We start from the raw sequence: 20236 nt of genomic DNA, 5'->3' as shown, positions 1-20236 counted from the left end.
AAGATAAGGGCCTGACCCCGTGCTGACCTCCAACCCATGTCTTATACAATTACACGCTTTGCCTCCCTCCAGGGCTGCCAAATGTATCCTTCTGTCACGGTGTGGGAAAGCACACAGTAGTTCAGGGCAGACACTTCCCTACTTCCTGAAAACAGTCCCAGGCTTGTGCTGTGGAGGGGACAATAGTGGACATCTGTATACTCTTTGTGGTTTGCATGGTCCTTGCACGCACATCATCTTGTCTTTGAGTATCACAAAGACTGCAGTCACTGTTCATCATGGCTTGGATGTGGTTTTCTACCAAGATTCATGTCTTGGAAGCCTGGGAGGCGATGTTGATGTAATAGAAGCTGCAAGAGGTGGAGTCTAGTGAGAGGGTCTTGTGTAGTTAGGCAATGCTCTATGAAGGGATTATTGCCATTCTCATGGGACTCTGGTTAGTGCTGGAGAGAGGGTGGTTATAAAGGTCTGAGCCTGGCCCTGCACAGCCTCCCTGGGCAGCCTTCCCATTTAGTTTGTGCTCTCCTTCCCATACACACATACCTGCCCTGATGTGACATAGCCAACAAGGCCTCACCAGAGCTAAGCAGGTGTTAGTGCTAAACAAACCTCTTTTTTGTATAAAGTGTCCCGCCTCCAGTACTTGGTTGCTATAGTATCACCCATCAGACTAATACATTGCCTAAGAAAAAGGAATTTGAGACTCAAGAAGAAATGTGACCCAATTCTAGATTTGGTCAGCAGCAGGATCAAAACCCTGGATCCTAATATTTTTCCAGTAGCTACAGTGCAGCATCCCTCAATAGTTCATGTTTTCTGTTGGTTTTCTCTATTTTCCACTGAGGTCCTGACAGAGTCAAGAGCTCATTTCTGTATGCAATAGTGACATTTTCCACTCATGGAGCGCACTCATGTGCCCATCTTTGTTATATTTGCATGTATTGTCTTATATAGCACAAGAATTCACTGGAGGCTTGTGGGTGAGAAAAGAAAAGGCCCAGAGAAGTTAAGATTTTTACAAGGATTATAGGTAGTAGGCCCTGGTGTGTGTGATCCTGGGGTTCCTGCTGTTCATCACAAAGACATCTGGCTTCTCTGCTTCCTGAACCCCCTTTACTGAATTTGGTTCTAACCACAATACCTTGAGAACAACCAAGTCATGGCATCCATCGTGTAGAGTGGTTCCATCTTCTTTCATCAGCTTCACGTAGGACATGGCAAAGTTCTTTTCTCCTTTATCTTTAGCTGAAATAGCATGGCAAGGTCAGGAAAGAAAATGGCACCTGGGCTGCCCAATTGTCCTACCCATCTCCCCATAGGACAGCTGCAGAGATGCCATTTGGTCAGGTACTCACATTCCAGAGAGGACCGGTGTCGAAACATGAATCTCAGATGGATCCTCTGCATGTCTTCAATAGGGACAGCCACCTCAGCAAGCAAAAATCAGAGCTCAGGACACGGCGAGCTAAATGGTCCCCCTCCCCACAAAGACAGCCTGACCATTTAACTTAGAGCACTGCATGCTGATTTACCACCCATCCATCAGGCCTGGTGAACTGTAAATAAATTACATAAGAACTAGCTATGAAGAGAAAATAAAGTACCAAATGTAATCCATTTGGCAAATTGCATTCCCAGCCAATGAAAAGAGGTCCGTAAATTATAGCGAGGAAAAATGAATCTCCCCAAATTGATATAAAAGTCACATAACTTTAGCACAGGATTTGATGCACTGCGAACTACACAATGCACATTTTCCCTGCACACTCCAGGAGTTCTGGCAATTGCAGCAGAGCTTAGAAAATTAGCAGTGGCCATTAAGGGGTATGCTTGAGGACTCTCATTTATGCAAATTAATAAAAGTGCCTTAATCCAATAATATTTGGAAAAATCCTAAAGCTCATCCCTTTTTGGTTGGACACACATCTGATGCATTTGCTTCCAGGACACTAAGCTAGGACAACCATCCACTGGCCACCCCAACACTGCTGCACTGAGTGGTCTGCTGGCAGCTCTCAGTAAGGTGCTCTTGGCCTGGCTCTGGACTCCCCAGCTCCCAAAGCCTCCCAGCTCTACTGCACTGTGCGTTCAGCCAATGCAGAGAAGCCTATCTACCTCCCTGCAAGAACAACACTTTGGTCTTTAAAGGGGATAAGTCTGCTCTATAAAAATGACAAAAGTCAAATAGATATATATATTACAGCACTTTCTGCTTCAGAAAATGAAATGGGTGGCAGAGCAGGTCCACCATCCTGCCTGTGTGCCAACAAAAGAACTGACAGCCTCATGGGCAGCTGCAGTCTAATTCGTCCTCTCACTGTGTGTTGAATGATTACTAGAAACTGCAATCGTGCAGGGCACTGGCCATGCTGATAAGAGGTAGCATCCCTGCACCCAAAGAACTCATGGTCCACATTGGGGTGACATAATAGCTACATGGCAAGGATCATGACGATAATAACTATGGTGCAGGTGAGCACACAGAATGGACACCTGTGCAGGCCAGTCACTTTCTAACCCCAAGTTGGGTAGGTCAGCATTTCTCAGAGAGTGACAACAAGGAGACCCACTGAGAAGAGAAATGTGTATTTATGTGACAAGATAGGAGCCACTGGGGTTTGAACAGATATCACCAAAAAGAAAGCCATGTGTCTATCTTCAGCTTGAAGCTGTGATCAAGTTCTACTGTTCAATGAGTTAATTCCAAATTCTCTTTCTAATGGATAGTATTCCTTGATGTTTAGTGTGGTGATTTTGTGGCGAAGGCCGCTTCTATCTAAGGAACCATTCCCAAAGGGCATGTTTTAGGTATGGCATGGCCCTTGATGGGCTTCCATCTGCTTGAAAGTTGTCATTCCTCTCTGAAAGTAGAATGGCACAGATTGATGGGCTGGGCATCGTTCACCGTAGGACTATCAGCGAAGTCCAAATTGCTTAGGTACTGCACCAATCTATATAGTCTGGGAGCATAGCCCGGAAGTAGAAGGGTTTCCAGGAACCCCAGTACCACCACCAAAAAAAAATGTGACCAAGAGAACCAGGAAGCTCACTCATTAGGCCACCATTTCTACTGCCCAACACGCCACCAGACACACACTAGGGTATTGTTTCATTCCCTGGAGTTGCCTCGAGGGACCCCCATCCCCTCATGGATGGTGGTTTCTGCTGTAACCCAGAGCTAAAGCCAGTTCTAGCTGTCGCTCTGTATTTCTTCAATAAGTACACTCATAACTGGCCCCAGAAGTGAGTTGGCAGTTCCATGAAGGAGCACATGATATATTTTTTGCGTTGTTCACAATCATATGGGTCTATCAAGCTTCCCATCTGCATAGACTAGAACAAAGAACTTCTGAAGTATGTCCAACAGAAATGCTAGCCCAGGGATTAGGTGCTAGAAACAAAGAAAATGCCCCATGGTAGGGGAGGTGTGGGAGAGGCTCTGCAGAGCACGTGTCCATCAGAAAGGTTCTGTGCACCTGAGATAAAGGAAACCTTTGACACCTACATTCGTTCTCAAACTTCTTAGCACTTTTCACATTTATTTGACCGGGGAGTTTTATTTTAATAAAGTACCACTTAGTATTTCACAGAATATTTTGGGGTGGAAATACTGCATGAGAAAGAACTTGAGGGAGAATGCAACATATTTTTGGAATTCCTACATCCTCCCCTCCTCTTCCCCCGCTACACAGAGCAGGTACGGGGCTGCCTACCACTGTGAACTGGACTATCTTTTGGAGGGGTGAGTAAAACACAGGCAAGGGCTAGGTGTTTGAGGGGCATCCTGAAGAAGTATTAAATCCAGTTTGGCTTTCCAGACCAAGACCAAAGCCAAGTATAAGGTAAGGCAGCCAAGAGCCAGTAGTGATTATTGAGTACATACTCTCTTCCAGAGGCTTCTCTGACAGAGCCCTGTGCATTGCTGTGCATCACGTGACTTCATCTTCAGTCAGCCTCATGCTCCCATTTTACAGGTAAGAAAATGCAGACCGACTGAATGTCTTGCCCAAGGTCAAATGGCTGGGGATGAATAGGAGAGCCGGAATGTGACCGCTGGACCCTCTGGGGTCTTGTTTGGCTTGCTGGGCTGTTCTCATAAAGAGCCCGAACGCTGATGGCTCCAGTCCACTTTCTATTCCCACTGGGAGCTGTGGCAGTTGGGAGCCAGGCTGCCAATTCCAAGTCCAGCCTTGACATGACTGGCGTGTGATAGTGGGCGAGCTACTTACTTGTTCTGTGTCAATTTCCTCACCGGAAAAGGAGGGAAACTTCATGTGCGAACCTCCCAGGGTCATTGTGAGCAATAAGTAAATTATGTAACTAAAACACTCAAAACAGTATCTGGTTCATTGTAAGAACTAAACTAAACATATATTCACTGTTTATTATTATTATTATTATTATTATTGTTATTATTATTATTATTACCTTGACTGTTTCCATCCAGCGTGGCTGTTTGACTTGATAGTACACAACGGAGTGATACTCATTCATGGGCTTGTCTCCAGCTCCCACACAAATAGCATTCTGTCCCAAAGGAAAAAAAAAAGAGAGAGAGAGAGAGAAAGGAAAAACACTACAGAATTGCCATTTTCTGTGTTAGGGCACTTTGGTCCCAAAGCTTAGGCAAATCTGAGGGCCCGGGGTACCCAGCCTTACCTACCCTTGAGCCACGTCCCTATCACAGCCCTTCTTCATTACAGATTTATACACAATCATCTCTGGCCCTGGAGTGACAGCTGCTTAACTACAGAAATTCTATTACTTGCATCCTGGAAACCACTGGAGCGCGCCAGGCGCTGACGTGGCGGCCTTATTGTAAATGGTAACCAGCCTGGGAGTCACTGCACGCCGCAAGTCTTATTAATCCTGTTTGTTTCCTCAATGTGAATCTGCACAAAGTTTACAAACAGGCTTAGATCAGCCAAGCAGCAACTCCTTCTGATGGGCTGCTAATGCTGTCATACCAAGGGGGCAGGGGGAGAGCAGGACAGAGGAAGACAGCACAAGTTCCAGGGACACCTGGATGCCCACCATGGAGGACTAGTTTAAGAACAGAGACTGGGGAGGGTGATTAGGATCAGCGCACAGTCACAGAACATCTTCTGGGTGCTATGCTCCTGCTAAGCCCCAAGAAAACAGGGATGACTTAGGTACTGAACCTGACATGAGCCCACAGTTCGGTGGAAAGAAAGCCAGGTAAGCTTGCCAGCCATTACGGTAACACATATGGCAATAGGCAGACAGACCACTGCAGCACAGAGGAGGGACACTAGAGTGAGGCTAAGGATTCTGGGAAGATTCCTTGCAGGTGAGACTGTGCAGCATCTCAAAGAAAGATTCTGAGCTGGCTTTGAGCAAAAACACGGGGTGTAGTGGTGCACGCTTGTAACCCCAGCATTTGGGATGCTGAGATAGGAGATTGTGGTTCACAGACAGCCTCAGCTACTTAGTGAGGCCCTTTGCAACCCACAGAGACCCTGCTTCAAAAGAATAAAAAATAGGGCTGGGGGTGTATCTTGGAGGGAAAATGCCCCTGGATTCCATCCCCAGTACAGAAAAAAAAGGGGGGTGGCAGGGAGAACATTCTGTACAGACAGCGAGCAAAGCATGCACACCTGTATAGGGTATTTAATCTCTGCCATAAAAATCACCATCAGAGTCTCGGAAACAAGCCAGTCAAGTCCTTCATCCACTGTATGTGTTAGTTTGGGCTCCAATACAAGCTCCGAGCTATGATCACCCAAAAGGGGCCTAAGTGTGGTTTTCATACCAGATCAACCAATTTTTACCCTTAAATCTCTAGCCTTTTAGAAACATGAGGATTAGTATCAGAGCTGCAACCCCTGAAATCGCAAGATGGTGTGCCCTGGGCTTGTGATGAGCAAGGCCATGCCTCTCACCAGCTCCTGTCAGATTCTCCAGGGGACTTGACCCCACAGTGGGAGTCGCAAGAGTGGACCACAGGTAGACACTCAATGAGCCTCAGTAACACCACGCTTGACTGTGGCAAAGAGGCCTGGAAATCCTTTTCCTCGCATCCAAGATATAGGAAAAGAATAAGCTCAGTTTCTATATTAACTTGTGATCCCCTATATTAACTCATGATCCCTGCCAACAAATAAAATCCATTTAAACGTAAGATATGGACCCCTTTCAGAACTTCCCTCTTATAAGACAAAGATACCTAGAAAAACTGAACGAAGGAAAGCCCATAACTCTTGGATTTACATCAGATGAATGAAAGCCTTTCAGAACTTAATGTGAGGGCTGAAATGCATTCCAAAGGTTTTCTAACCACTTACACAGAGAGTGCTCCGTGTCTGAAACCATGCTAAGCCTTTTAAACAGAACACTTTGCTTAGTGCAAACCTCAAAACCACCTCTGATGACTCCTCTCACTATCCTCACTTCACATCTGGGTAAACTGAGGCCCTGAGAGATTAACCCACTTGCCAAAAACAGTAAAGCTGAGACTACCTCCAGGCCCTCTACCTCTTTACCTAGTGTTCTTTCTCTAACAACCTACCTCCCTGCCAGCCCACAGATTTATGTCTGGTAACATTTATGGGCTCATAGTTTCTGTAGCTTCAGTGAATCCCATGTAGCTTATAAAATCTGAAAACACACATATATCTCGAGTGAAGGTAAAATTGCCGCATGGCAAGCAACTGAATGTCACAAAACTATCCTGATGATGAAAATTTTTCATTTCCTAAGGCTAAAGAAAAAAAGTCTCAGCCTCATACTGAGAAAGGCTGAAGACAGTTCCCCTCCCCTCAGCACTTTGGAGATCAAACTGGACATTGCAAAGTGTGCAGAGAGAGCCTGCAGCTGGGGGACTGAGCCTAATCTCAGGGGAAAACACTGATGTCTATCAACTTCAATAAGATGTTGATAATTCTTCATATCAACCAACCCTTGGCCGCCAGTGCATGGTGAGAGTCCCTAATTGCTGTCAGTGGGTTCAGGTCACTGGAAATCTGAGGCAGAATCCTGAAGCCTGGAAGATTTAATGTGGCTGGACCTTAGAAGCGGCAACTCAGCAAGATAAAACCTTAGGCCCCTGTGATAGGCCCTGTGCACTTCATGGGAATCTCACGAGGAAGAGATGATACTAGAAGTGAAGGTACTGTGAGGAAGAATGTGTTCTGCATCATAGGATGATGTTAATTTGCACCCATAGGAAGAAATCAGGTCTGGAGCTCATGATACTTTCTGATAATAATGACTAAATTTAATGAACATCTAGTATGTGGATTATCTCATCTACTCTTTCCAAGAATAAGATGCCATTGCTGGTCCCATTTGGGGGCAGACTCTCAGGCTTGAAGAGGTCATGGAACTGGCTCAAGGTCATTCTGCTAATCCAGGCTGTGTGGGCTTTGAGCATGGCTGCCTGGCTCCAGAAGTCATGGTCTTAACCACTATGGCACACTATCCCTGCCCCTTCCTCCACCACCTTGAGCTGGGTGGCTTCAGAACAGCTGAGGTTTCTTGGCCCAGCAGCATCCAAGCCTTTTCATTTCTTCAGAAACTTGCTTCGGGCTGGATTGCCTGTTTGATTCCCTCAGGACTTTCCTAGCGATTGGACTTCCTCTCTGAATGTTATTCCTCTCCCTGTTACCAACTATTTAAAGTATACACTGCATGCCAGATCCTGCACATCTACTGTTTTGTTTAATGTGCAACCTCAGAAGAAGAGATGAGGTTACAATTCCTCTTTTATGGATTAAAAAATGTCCAAGATGACATAGAAGTGGAGGTATTTATGATCTTACGCACCTGACCCTTACCTGTCTGACCCTACAGCACACCCTATTAGCTTCTCCTCTATGGCCCCACCTGAGCAAGGTCCTAGAGACGCCCAGGTGAGGGAAGGGCAGGCCTAACTCATCCTGTCCTGCTCTTCCAAAGACAGTGTGCACCTGGAGTGGGAGAATTAATTCTCCCCCTTAGGGACTGCTTCCCCAAGAACCCACCAAATAAAGCAGGAGCATTAGAATGTGCTACATGACACTTAATTAGGCAGTAATATTTATTTCTGCAAATAGGGAAAGAAAAGCCTCCCACGGGCTTACTTAGCAATTTTCAATAGTCAGTCAACTGAACTCCCCCGTAACTTCCCTAATAGATGAAACTGCAAATTACCACGGTGCCCCACGGTTACCTTTGCATCTCAGCCCCCAGAATATATGCTTCTGTATTCCTCTCGGATAAGTGCCTCTGTTTAGTCTGAGTGCCTCTTGAAAGAGTTGCAAAGGCGGACGCAAGGAAGGTTCAGACTTGAGCAGAGAAGCCCATGTGCCTGTTAGCTGCTCCTCCTAATTTGTCCTTTGGCAACATGGAAGGCAAGCATATCAACGGTTTCAAGATGAGGCTGAGAGCACATTTGTCATCCCAGTACTTGGGAGGCTGAGACAGGAGGATCCGGGTTTGGGGCCAGCTTCAGCTACTTAGTGAGACCCTCTGAAACTTAGTGAGACCCTGTTTAAAAATAAAGAACAAGCTGGGCATGGTGGTGCACGCTTGTAATCCCCGTGCTTGGGAGGCTGAGACAGGAGGATCGCACAGGTTCGAAGCCAGCCTCAGCTACTTAGTGAGGCTCTCAGCAACTTAGTGAGACCCTGTTTCCAAATAAAATATAAAAATAGGTCTGGGAGTATAGCCTGGAGGTAGAAAGCCTCTGGGTTCTGCCCTCAGTACCACCAAAAATAATAATAATAATAATAATAATAATAATAATAAAAATAAATGAAGAACAAAAAATAGGAATAGGAGTGTAACTTTTAAGTAGAATGCCCCTCTGGGTTTTATCCCCAGCACCACCAAAAAATAAATAAATAAAAATGAGGCTGCGGTTAGAAAGTTGTCCAGCAGATCACTGGATAAAAATAATTTCAAAATAGTGGTCTATACATTCCTAAAGTGCAATTTTTCCTTTCAGATAAAAGCCCTCTGCTCATCCTTTGTGTTGTTTTGAGCCAAGTATTTCTTACTTACTTTAATTTCCAGAAAAGTGTCAGCATCTGACAAAAAGAGAATGAGTTAAATGCTGGGATTTTGCTCAGGTACATGTTAATTAACAGGGATGGCTTAATGAGCAGAGAGCAATAGTAGGGGTTTCTTTACATTTATATTCTGAATCATCCTAGAATTTGCTAGAAGTGTTTATTAGCCTCATTTTAAAAAATGAAAATCAAATGGAAAACTTTTTTTTTCAATGTACAAGCATTACAGTGCAGTGCTTAAGAGGGCCTGGAACCCACACTCAAACCCCATCTCTGCCATGTACTGACTTTATGTCTCTGGCTGCATTGTCCTACACGGCAAAGGTTTCAGTCCCATCTGTAAACTGAGGGGTAAGAATGGAAATGGATCCATCACGCTATGGCACAGCGGTTCCCCAGACAGGTTCTTATTCTTAGGTAGACGATGACAATCTTAGGCCTGAGCTTCAGCTCCCAAGCCTAGGACAAATGACTTTCTAATCTCCACAGCCCTCCCTGATCAACACCCCCACCCCACTTCACTCTCTGATCCCCCACTGTGGCCTAGGAGAAATTTCTGCCCACACTGAAATTTCTGCTAAGAGCCGATTTTATTCTCGGCTAAGTATTTTGAAAGGAGAAATGGAGAAGAAAAGCCCTCCTACACACTGGACAAGACTGCTGACAACCTTAAAGGAAATATAAGTAAATAAATATAAACACTCATGACAAATATTGTCCAGGACATATGCTGTATAAATATAGCCATGTGCTTTGCATTCTTGAATACACGCCGCCAGCTCTCTGGAGACCAATTTGCGAATAAGGCTTTCTACCCGAATTTCTGGCTGAGTGCTAGAGAGTTAGATTAAGTGTTGAGGATGTCTGCTTTGAGGACACCCTGAGCCTCCACACCAGCCCAAGGCTCTGTATTGATCCTCTTTCTTACTGTGGATTTTGCCTGAGTAAATCAGCTCCAGTTTCAACGAGAACAACATTTTAACTGCAAAAAAAAAAGCTAACCTATAAGCAGAAGCCAAGCCAAGCCAAAAAAAAAAAACATATATATATATATGTTTTTTTATATATATAAGGAGGAAGAATAGAAGAAGAAGTAGGGGTCATGAAAGCTAAGGAGCAGGCATTGAAAATCTACTTAGGTGTAAAGAAGCAACAAAATGAGGTCTTCTTAGGTGACACTGTGCTCACCAAGCTCAAAAGGTATAGATCTCATCACTAAACACCATCCCAAAGACACCTGGCACTTAGGGAGCAAAATCGGGGAGAGAAAAGGCAAAGCAAATCTTCATGACGAGGGTCCCCTGGGGGCCCTGTCACCCTCAGCAGAGCCAGGCCCCTTACAGGCAGTGTCTTGCCATCCTCGGCACACACGCACATGATCACTTCCACGTTCCTCTGCGTGGTCTTGTTGTACTTGTCAAAGTCACCTTGTAAGAGGGTAATGTAGATGTCGTTCCTGACATCCCCTGAGGCAGAGGGAGAGAGAGGAGACAAGAGTGAGAGTCATGGCAGCTGGAGAGAGGCTCGGGAACTGCAGGGGGTGGAGGGTGGGAGGAAGCTCTACTAATGAAATTAAAACCAGAACTGTTTGGGAGAAGCATTTTTTACCTGCCAGGGAGGCTGGAGAAGTAGGTAATGAGGGGATGGGGGAACACTAGGGAATCGGTTGCTAAAAGGAAAGCAATGATGGTCAAATTCGGCCTTATTTTTTTTTTTTTCTTTTACCTTGAAATCATTTCATTTCCATCCTCTAGTGACACCTTCTGGGGGGCAAAGGAAAGCTGCAAGCAAACTGATATTGGCATGTGAATAACAGCCAAGTGGTACCTCCAGACATTTTCTACTGTGCAAAGTAGAATACAGCGGCCGTCCGCATGTCCTGGGGACGTGGGGTTAGGGTAAGGCACAGAGGAATTCCAGGAAGGAGGGCAATCGGAATAGAAAGCTTTACAAGGAAATGAATGAGGCATTTAGATACCAAGTAAATCAGTTAATAAAGTACAGTATTGGCCCCCAGTAGACTAAAAAGTGGAAGAAAATAGTCTGTGAGAGGGCTCATGGGCATAAGTTCAAGACATAGACTTAAGATAAAAAGGGACATTCTTACAGAGCATGTGATTATAGAATCTCACTTTTTTTTTTGTGGTGGTGGTACTGGGGTTCCTGGAAACCCTTCTACCTCCAGGCTACACTCCCAGACACCTTTTTTTTATATTTTTATTTGGAAACAGGGTCTCTTAAGCTAGCGAGGCTGGCTTAGAACCTGTGCGATCCTCCTATCTCCGCCTCCCAAGAACGGGGATTACAAGTGTGCGCCACCACGCCTGGCAGAATCTCACTTTTTAAAAACTACATGAACATTTGGAAAATATTAATAGTAGTGGTTACTTCCAGGGACAAAAATTTGAGGGAGCTTTGAACTTTTCACTTCATACCTTCACATGCCATTTGAACATATTACAATTCCTTTAGCAATAAAGGAGTTGAATAATTTTAGAGAATGATAATATTCTCCCCAGAAAGAGTGGATTTGTTTATGCTAAATTATGATGCTTGTGATAAATTATTGAGTGATAAAGCAAATTACAGAACACTATAAAAAGCATGTTAAGTAAAGGCATATCATGTATACAGTGTGAACCCATTTGTGTGTAGATGTGTTTGTGCTTATTTGGTGAATGCGTAGACATTTGGGGACATACAAAAGTTGCATTCAGTGGTTATCTTTGGGGAGAGAAAGAGAAAGGCAGTAAGTAGAAAAGAGCTGACTTTTTAAAATGGTTTGGGCAAGTTGACCCCAGGGGCGAGTCAGAGCAGCTGGTTCTACCTGGCATGATGATCTCCGGAAAGCCCAGCTTCCTGGCCACCACAGTAGTCCTGTCCACCAGATGTGGGTAGTCCTTGCGGATCTGAATGACGTCACCCACCAACATCTTCATGGTTACCCAGAGGCCTAGAAGAAAAAGCTCAGTATGAAGAGCCAGCTTCTTCAAGACGTCCTCCCAGGCTGCCCTTCTGCCATCTCTCTCCCGCATCCTTTCTGGAGATCACCCACTGGAAGTAGAGACGGACAACCACAGACAAGGGGTTGGAAGTGACTCTGGGTGACACCTCTGGGTTTACACACAGCAGTGTCGACCTTGGGCAATTATCCCGCCCCTCTAAGCTCCCATCTTTAGGGCTCCATCTAGGAGGGCTAAGTTTAGCAGGGCTTGGGGTTTTGCTCTATTTACTGAAGAATCCAAGCTTCCTGGCCTGGATAGCCTGGTCTCCGCCTGTCGCATATTGACTCCTTACCTTGCCCTCCACTGTCCCCTTTGGAGGCTGTGACTTTGCCAAGCAGGCTATGCAGGAAATCATTCTCAGCTGTGACCCTGGAGAGGAAATGAGAGCACAGATGTATGTGTGGTGGCCCTGGGGGTCTGCAACGTGTAGCCCAAAGTGTACCGGGGATCTTCCCAGGTCTCCACTGCCTTCCATGGAAAGTGAACCTGCATTTTTTAGCCAGAGAACACGCAGGCTACTGGCAGGCCTGGGGCTCTTTTCATTCATAAAACAAGCTCTGGAATTTGGGTATATCAATGTTATAAGTAAAGGCTATTTTTATTCCCTAGGAAGAATCCTAAAAAGAAAGGAATCCCAAAACCTCAACGTGAATATTTGACTCAAAGACAGCAAAGACTTCAGTTGTTCCTAGTAAGTCCTAATCACACACCATGGCCAGAGTCACTGGCCTTAATATTTGGACAACCTTGAGGTAATAAAGTACAAACAATCCTCTCACACTGGGGTTCTGCCTTCTCCAACACTCCTTTTAGAGCAAGAAAAGGACATTCACCTTCCTCACTGCCATCCCCTTAAATCTAGGCTATGTCTATCTTTGAGAACCAGGTTAGGACTACCATTAGAGACTCCAAGACAGTGATCTTTTACAGGTCTGAAGCCCTTGTTACACGTATAATAAAGGCATTATGTTATATTATTTTCTGTTTAATTGTCATCTAAATTATAAGCTTCATGAAGATAGGGCCATGTGATCTTATCTACCACTCTATCTCCTATACTGACCACAGTGCCAGCCCACTGCCAGGACTTCTGTAAAAGTCTGTTGAATGAATCATACCTGGTGGGTGAGTGAGTGAGAAGCTGCTGGGTTTGAGGGCCTTGGCACTGAGCCTATCATTCCCACTGGTATGATCTGGATCTGCAATATCCCTCAAAGGCTCCTATATTGAAGACTTTGTCACCAAGAAAGCAATGGCCAAGTAGGTGGGGCTTTGGGAGATGATTGGATCATGAGGGCTCTGACCTCACTGGTGGATCAATCCATTGATGGATTAATAATTTGATCCAAAGCCAGGCATGGGGTGCACACTTGCAATCCCAGCATTTGAGAGGCTGAGACAGGAGGATCACAGGTTCATGGCCAGCCTCAGCTAATTAGTGAGGCCCTTCACAACTTAGTGAAACCCTATTTTAAATTAAATACTAAAAAATAGGGCTGGGGGTGTAGCTTGGAGGTAGAATGCCCCTGGGTTCAACCTCAAACACTGCAAAAAATAATAATAATAATTTGATCCTATCTTAGAACGTGGCAGAAACCTTCAGAGTTGGGGCTCAGTGGAGGAATAGGTCTCTGGGGTATGCCAGAAAGGTATTTCTTATGGGTGCACTCACTCCTGTTTTCTCTCTCTGTCTCTCTCTCTCTCTCTCTCTCTCTCTCTCTCTCTCTCTTTCTCTCTCTCTCTCTCCAACTCTCATGAGCTGAGCAGCTTTCTTCAACTACACTCTTCCACCATGATGCTCTGCTTGCCTTAGGCCCAGAGCAATGGAGCTGACCCACCATGGTCTGAATCTTCTGTTAACTATGAACCAAAATAAGCTTTTCCTCTCTAAATGTCTTGGGTCATGGCAACAAAAGCCAACTAGCACACTCACCTGCCTTCTTCGGGGGATGCCCTGCCTGCCCGCCCTGTCACTAACTCAGGGAACCAGGTCACCCTGCACTGCAGTCACCACCATGAGGAAGGGCATGGTTTCAGAGGCTGGAGAGACATGGGCCGTGGCTTACGGGTGGAAAGGGATGAAGTGCTGCTTTTCTTCATCACTCTCTGCCTTCCCCTTGATGATGTCTGTTATGTCCATAACTGGGAAGAGAAGAGACATAAGATAACAGCTTACCTTCCCTCCTTGTTCCCCGGAAGGGATGACAGGATGAGAAGGTAGGGTGAGGAATTCCTGGGGGTCAAGAAAACCTAAATGGCAAGCAAGCCAACAAGAAGCAACATAGGAGGAGTGAAATTTCCAGAGTGCAGCAGCTGGGCAGAGAGCACTGAGCAAGAGAAGCTTCCCACCCCATGATTTAGCAGAGGCCAGAAGAAAAGAGCCAGAGCGGTGGCTGTGGAGATCAGCAATTAGATTTGTGTTCTACATATACACTGAGTATCTACTGTGTCTATGGAACCCAAGTGCAGTGACTTGCTGAAGAATTTGAGATTCCAAAAGCATTTACCTTCTTTTCATAAACTCATTCATTCACTGGAAGACATGTAACTAAAGAATCAGTGAATTCCAAGCCAGTCTGTACCTCTAAATCTTCTTGAATCAGTCACTAAGGTCTAGCACACCAAGGACAAGGACTCTGGCACTAGATGGGGTTATGGTAATGGAGACTTGGGAGGAGGACTGAGGAAAGCCAGTCAAATAGAGCCCAAACCCCAGGAATACAAAACAGCTCAAGCCTCCAGGCACTGGGAAAGTAGCCACTGCGATGGCTCAGTAAAGAATCAGCCAATGACTGCAGCTAACTTGAAAGAGGGATCCAAGAGCAGCAAGGGCAAAGGATCATTTTATCCTGCCTGGCATCCATTCTCTCTGACGAAGGAGCCCTTGTCACCCATTCTCAGTACCCAGGTGCCGTGTAGGTTTGAACAGGTAATTTCCTTCGGGGTCCAGGTTGATCAGATAATCTGATCTGGCCAATCTAAGAACCACATGCCCAGCCCAGAGTGAATGCTGTGAGGGGAACATGTGACCTATATTTAATATCTAGGGCTTCTTCAGAAAGCAACGGGAAAAGAGGTACTTTCTTTCACTCATGGAAGAATGGAATGGCTGGTTGATGTTTTGCTAATGAATTGATGGTCCTTTTCAGAGTAACAAGTATGAGGACATAGGAGCTGAGACATATAAAGATATCAATTCATTTGTGTTCCTGGATCCAGCTGTATCTGAAGCAATAAATCCCCATACCTTCCACTTATACCAATAAATAGTGTTCCTTTTTTTTCTGTTTCTGCCAGTTTAAAAGAGATTTCTGTCACCTGAGACCAAAAGGAAGGGCTGAGGACAAATCCAAGGACAGAGGGTCACTTTGGGGTAAAGCTGGAGGACACACCTGGCTTTACAGAAACATCCTGATGTGAGGCTCCCACATAGGAAATCAGAGCATCTGAGAGCAGGAGGAGATTTCATAGATTCTTCGGGTCCAGGTCCTTTATTTTACACACAGTGAAACTAAGGCCCTGGGGAAAATGCTTGCCCAGGAGCACCTGACTGGCTGGCTAGCTAGTGGCAACAGCAAGCTAAAAAGCCAGCTGATACAATACAGTGCCCTCCACTCCATCGCTATGCAAGTGGTGCCAGGGGACCAGTGGGAGCACCAGGAGATTTGTGACTGCAGAAGACAGAGCATCCCAAAGTGAAAAATAGCTGAGACAATGATACTCAGGAATTATAAGAGGTACATGACTAAAAATGTGTATTTCAGTAAAAATAATAAGCCTGACATGCCAAGTTACCGTGTCACTGATATTTAAATTGACTTTAAAAAATGAACTCTAGTTTAAGTGAAGCAGCTTAATTAAAAGAAAACATACTGGTAAATAATAGTGCAAATTACAGACAAATAGAACAGACATGATAAAAATGGGACCAGAGTGATATAGTCTTGGGAAGTCTGGGAGAAGAAAGCTTGGGGGGGGGTGGAGCTGGTAGCGCCCCATAGCGGCCTCTGCCTGTCTACTTCCATCTGGAATTCAGATGTGTGCTGGGTGACTCATCCAGTGTAACTGCATTTTCTGTCCTGAAACCTTCTTTTAAAATGATTTGCTCCTGGTAATTAGATCCTGCCTGGATTGTTCTTCCTTTTTCATGGTGCTGGGGAGCGAAGGCGCCAACTGCTCAGACTATACCTTACTCCCAAGGCACGGCTGCAGACCTGAAGATCATGTTATTCACTGTAATCCATCATGAATCCGGACTTAGTCACCAATTATTTCCATTAGTCACCAGAAACAGAGTTATTAAGGGTTGCCTGGCATAAACTGTGCAAGGGGTGGGATGCAGCAAGGGGGAGGGGCAAAGAAATAATCATCAAAATGCAACCGTAGAGAAGGCGCGCACTCCAATAGAAGTTAGTGGTGCAGAGGGTGTGGTCACCTGCGACCCCAAAGGGCCTCCTCAGTCCCTGTGTGCACTTCTTTGTGTTCGTATCCTTAAGATCCATCTTCCCGACTCGGACTATTTGGCAAATTAAGTAAATCTTATCCCTGTTGAGGTCTTTGTTTCCAAGATCCTATAGGGGGGGAAAAAAAGTAGTTACATACCTCACATGCTGAATAAAAACAGGCAGAAAAGCAAACCTAGTCATACCTGGAGGATGTACTTGACAATTGGTGTACAAGGGCCAATCATACAACCCATCCTGAAAAAGGTAGGGAATGAGAGCAGCACACCATTGTGTAGAGAGGAAAGGCTTGGAGAGGGTATCAAGTGGCAGGACTCTAGTGCTCAAAGCAGCTCTCCCACCTCACACTGGTACGAGGTGAGAAGGGCAGAAAGATGGTAGCAGTCATACGGGCAGATCCGCCCCTCGACCCAGCAGGTGAAACATCACAAATGACACTTGCTACAGATGACTCCATGGGTCTTCTTTTGCTCAGCACCATTGAGAGAGAAGCAAATACGAGCAGCAGCTGCCATTGACTGAACACCTGGAGCATGTATACTGGTTGTGCTGTAGTGGTACCAAACCACCCCAATGTCTCAGAGCCTACAATGCAGCAGGGACCAGTTTCAAATGCAGGTACAGGTCCAGTGCTGACAGATAATGCTCTGCTCACCACTTCCTCTGGGCCCTGGCTGATAGAGTTTCCTCAACAAAGGTGCTTCCACTGTCCATCCCATAGTAGGGAAAGGTGACGTAGCTGCCAGAGTTTGGATCTTGAAGTTCCCCTAAAGGCTCATATGTTGAATGAAGGCTTGATTGTCAATGCAGCAAAGTTCAGAAGTGGGGCTTGAGGAAATGATTGTATCATGAGGGCTCTGATGTCATCAATGGATTGATCCATTGATGGGTTCAGTATTGAATGGACTATTGGGAGGTGCTATAAACTATAGGAGGTGGGACCTAGTTGAAGGAAATAGGTCCTTGGACACCCTCCCAAGTACTGGGATTACAGGCATGCGCCACCACACCAGCTCTCAGTGACTCTTTCACCAAAGACCACAGACATACGATCACATGGCCCCTTGTCAACATAGAGGCCCTCAGGAGGGATCGTTGATATGAGCATATCAGCACCCACCTGTCCCACTTAAACCCAAAAGATTCAGTGTTCTTCAGTGTTCCCTGCCTGCTAGAATCAGCTAGGGATGGATCAAGATGGCATGATGTTGACATCAGAGCTGAGACCCCTCAGCCTGACCTCACCATGGAGCAGTTTCTCCCCTTGGGGTCATTTCTCACATAGACATATTACTAGGGACAAGCTGTCAGCTTACATTCAAGCCATCCCAGTTTCTCACTGTGGCTGGTGTGAGAGACAGGGAGTGGGGTGCACAATTCTCTGGAGATATGGCAAAGGCTGATGTGGTCCACACCTCCCTGTGTGGCTGTGATGGCTAAATTTTATGTGCCAACTTGGCTAAGCTATGATGTGTAGCTGGTTGGTCAAATGGTAGTCTAAACGTTGCTATGGAGGCATTGGGTAGACCTGACTAACATCTACTATAAATTGGCTTTAAGTAAAGGAGGCTACCTTCCATGGTATCAGCAGGTTTTTCCAATCAGTTGAGGCCTTAAAAGCAAAAATAGCCTTTCTATGGGCAGGAGGAACTCTTCCTCCAGACTGGAGTACAAATGTCCTGCCTGAGTCTCCAGTCTCGGAGAAGAGGAGCGGTGTTTTAGCTAGGAAGACTTCCTCGCATATTCACACCCCCATTGCCCTGGTGGCACCTGGATTGAGATCCCAATTACATCACATCAATATGGGTGAACAGCCTCTTCTCAGACCTGCCTGGCTCTTCTTCCCATCCACCCAAAACTTCCTACAAACTCATCTTGAGAAGCCACATTGATTCGTTCACTTGTCTCCCCACATTAATAGCTCTGTTTCTACCTGATTAGAAGTGCTAATCTTTCCCAGTCGACATGAAAGGTCCTAGACATAATATATCCAGCTGTTCTTGCCAACTGGTTCGTCACTATTCTCTGAAAATAATTACTCTATTTTTGTCACAAAAAATTCCTTTTTTGCTCCACAAACACACAAGGCTCACTTTTGACTCTGGATCTTTCTTCCCACCGACCCGTCCTGTACCTCTACCTCGAATGCGTACCACTTAGTCCTCCGTATTCCAAATCCTTTCCAACCTCAAAAACTCAGCTTCTGCTTCCTTTATATTTTGGTCCATCCTTAACTAGTCCCCTCTCTCATTGGGATTATTCCTATCTTTGAAATATCTAGATTGATGTGTTTTAGAGCCATTCCAGATCCACAGCAGCCCTGGCACCTGAAAGGTGCCAGATGTTATTCCAGATGTCACATATGGAATTGGTTCCTCCCTTACCAAACACACAAAGTTACTATGTTAAAGTCTTAAGATGCAGGATTTCAGATTACTACTTCGTTTGGAGATAGGTCTTCAAAGAGGTAAAGTTAAAATGAGGTTATTCAGGTAGACCCCAATCTCATAGGACTAATGTTCTTATAAGAAGAGGAGATTAGGACACAGGCACACACAGAGAAAAGAACCATTGGAAAGACACAGGGGAGCAAACTAAGGAGAGGAGCCTCAGAAAACCTAACCCTGGGGATGCTCTAATCTCAGACTCCCAGCCTCTGGAATAGTGAGGAAATAATCGATTGCTTACAGCAATCAGTCTGTGATATTTTGTTAATTCAGCACTAGAAAGGATATTACTTGCTCAAAGGAAGATCCCAGATCTTTAAGAGCTATCTCATCAGAGACTACCTGGCCTACAATCTCAATATGTCATGCAAACTACAGGAAAAGGCTTGAACACAGATTATTCCCTGGACGGTGTGTAAAGGAACAATCCTCACTGAGAATTGGGCCCCAAATCTGCAATGTCTCTCAATAACTTTTACTTTGGTTTTCATTGAGCCAATCAACCAAAGTTCCCAGGTTCACTGCTATGGGGGAAGATGGACGATGGAACTTAGAACACATGTTGACTGATGTAGCAGGACATTAGTACTCTTTTTATTGTCCAGTTTTGTTCCCTGGGTGTTAGCCACAATCCCAAACTGGGCTGGGTCTCCGGGAACACTAAGGTACATGCTGCTTTCTTCTTGTGAGGCCGAGGATGGAGAACAGTTATGAAACAGAGGGGACATCAACAATTAGCCAGGCTCACATGCCAGCTCCTTGAGCCTACTGAGCTGAAAGCACATGCCAAAGAGGAGACCAGACAGAGCAAACATCCAGAGGGGAGTCAGAGAAATCCAGCAAGGCATTTAACTGCCAGCTCTTATCTCGTGTTTAGCTTAACCGCCACCAGGATGCCCAGTTGGAAGTAACTGCAGTCAAACACCATCACATCACCAAGTTTTAATTATCTATGTTGCTCAGATTGCTTTTTGACATTGCTCTCTTATTTATTTATTTATTTACTGATAATCTAACACCCTACACACACTGTGCCAAGGAAGCGGGGTCTCTCCACGTTCTCACTGCCGTATCTCAGCACCACGTAGAGCTTACACCTAGTCCATGGCCACTAGATAGCTCTGGAACCAACACAAGAAGTGAACACATGCACTGTGACCTTCCCCGTCCACTAATGAAGAGGCCAGTCATCTCAAAAGAGCAAAGCATCAGCCTGTCAAACTAATCAACCAGAGTTCTCAAGTTCACTCTTTCTGAGATGCCAAGGCCTGGTGCGGGCACAGCCACGGTAAGGCAGCCTCACTTTCTCA

The 20236-nt window shown here is 45.4% G+C and overlaps 1 protein-coding gene across 1 annotated transcript in view; it reads right to left on the bottom strand.

Annotated features, from left to right (window-relative positions):
• Positions 1 to 20236, bottom strand: part of DOCK2 (dedicator of cytokinesis 2) — a gene marked incomplete at both ends in the record, with an annotated part of 443452 nt that overhangs the window by 368591 nt on the left and 54625 nt on the right. Inside the window, 8 exons of the mRNA XM_080699131.1 lie at positions 1142 to 1245; positions 1356 to 1428; positions 4429 to 4527; positions 10353 to 10477; positions 11839 to 11964; positions 12309 to 12385; positions 14083 to 14158; positions 16452 to 16587. Of these exons, the coding sequence (XP_080555257.1) occupies positions 1142 to 1245; positions 1356 to 1428; positions 4429 to 4527; positions 10353 to 10477; positions 11839 to 11964; positions 12309 to 12385; positions 14083 to 14158; positions 16452 to 16587 (816 nt within the window). The remainder of the gene's footprint in view (positions 1 to 1141; positions 1246 to 1355; positions 1429 to 4428; positions 4528 to 10352; positions 10478 to 11838; positions 11965 to 12308; positions 12386 to 14082; positions 14159 to 16451; positions 16588 to 20236) is intronic.

This window comes from Muscardinus avellanarius, assembly GCF_963383645.1.
Source record: "Muscardinus avellanarius genome assembly, chromosome: 7".
In the NCBI taxonomy this organism is placed as follows: Eukaryota; Metazoa; Chordata; class Mammalia; order Rodentia; family Gliridae; genus Muscardinus; species Muscardinus avellanarius.
The sequence above is the reverse complement of the archived record's forward strand: the minus strand, read 5'-3'. Positions and strand labels throughout refer to the sequence as shown.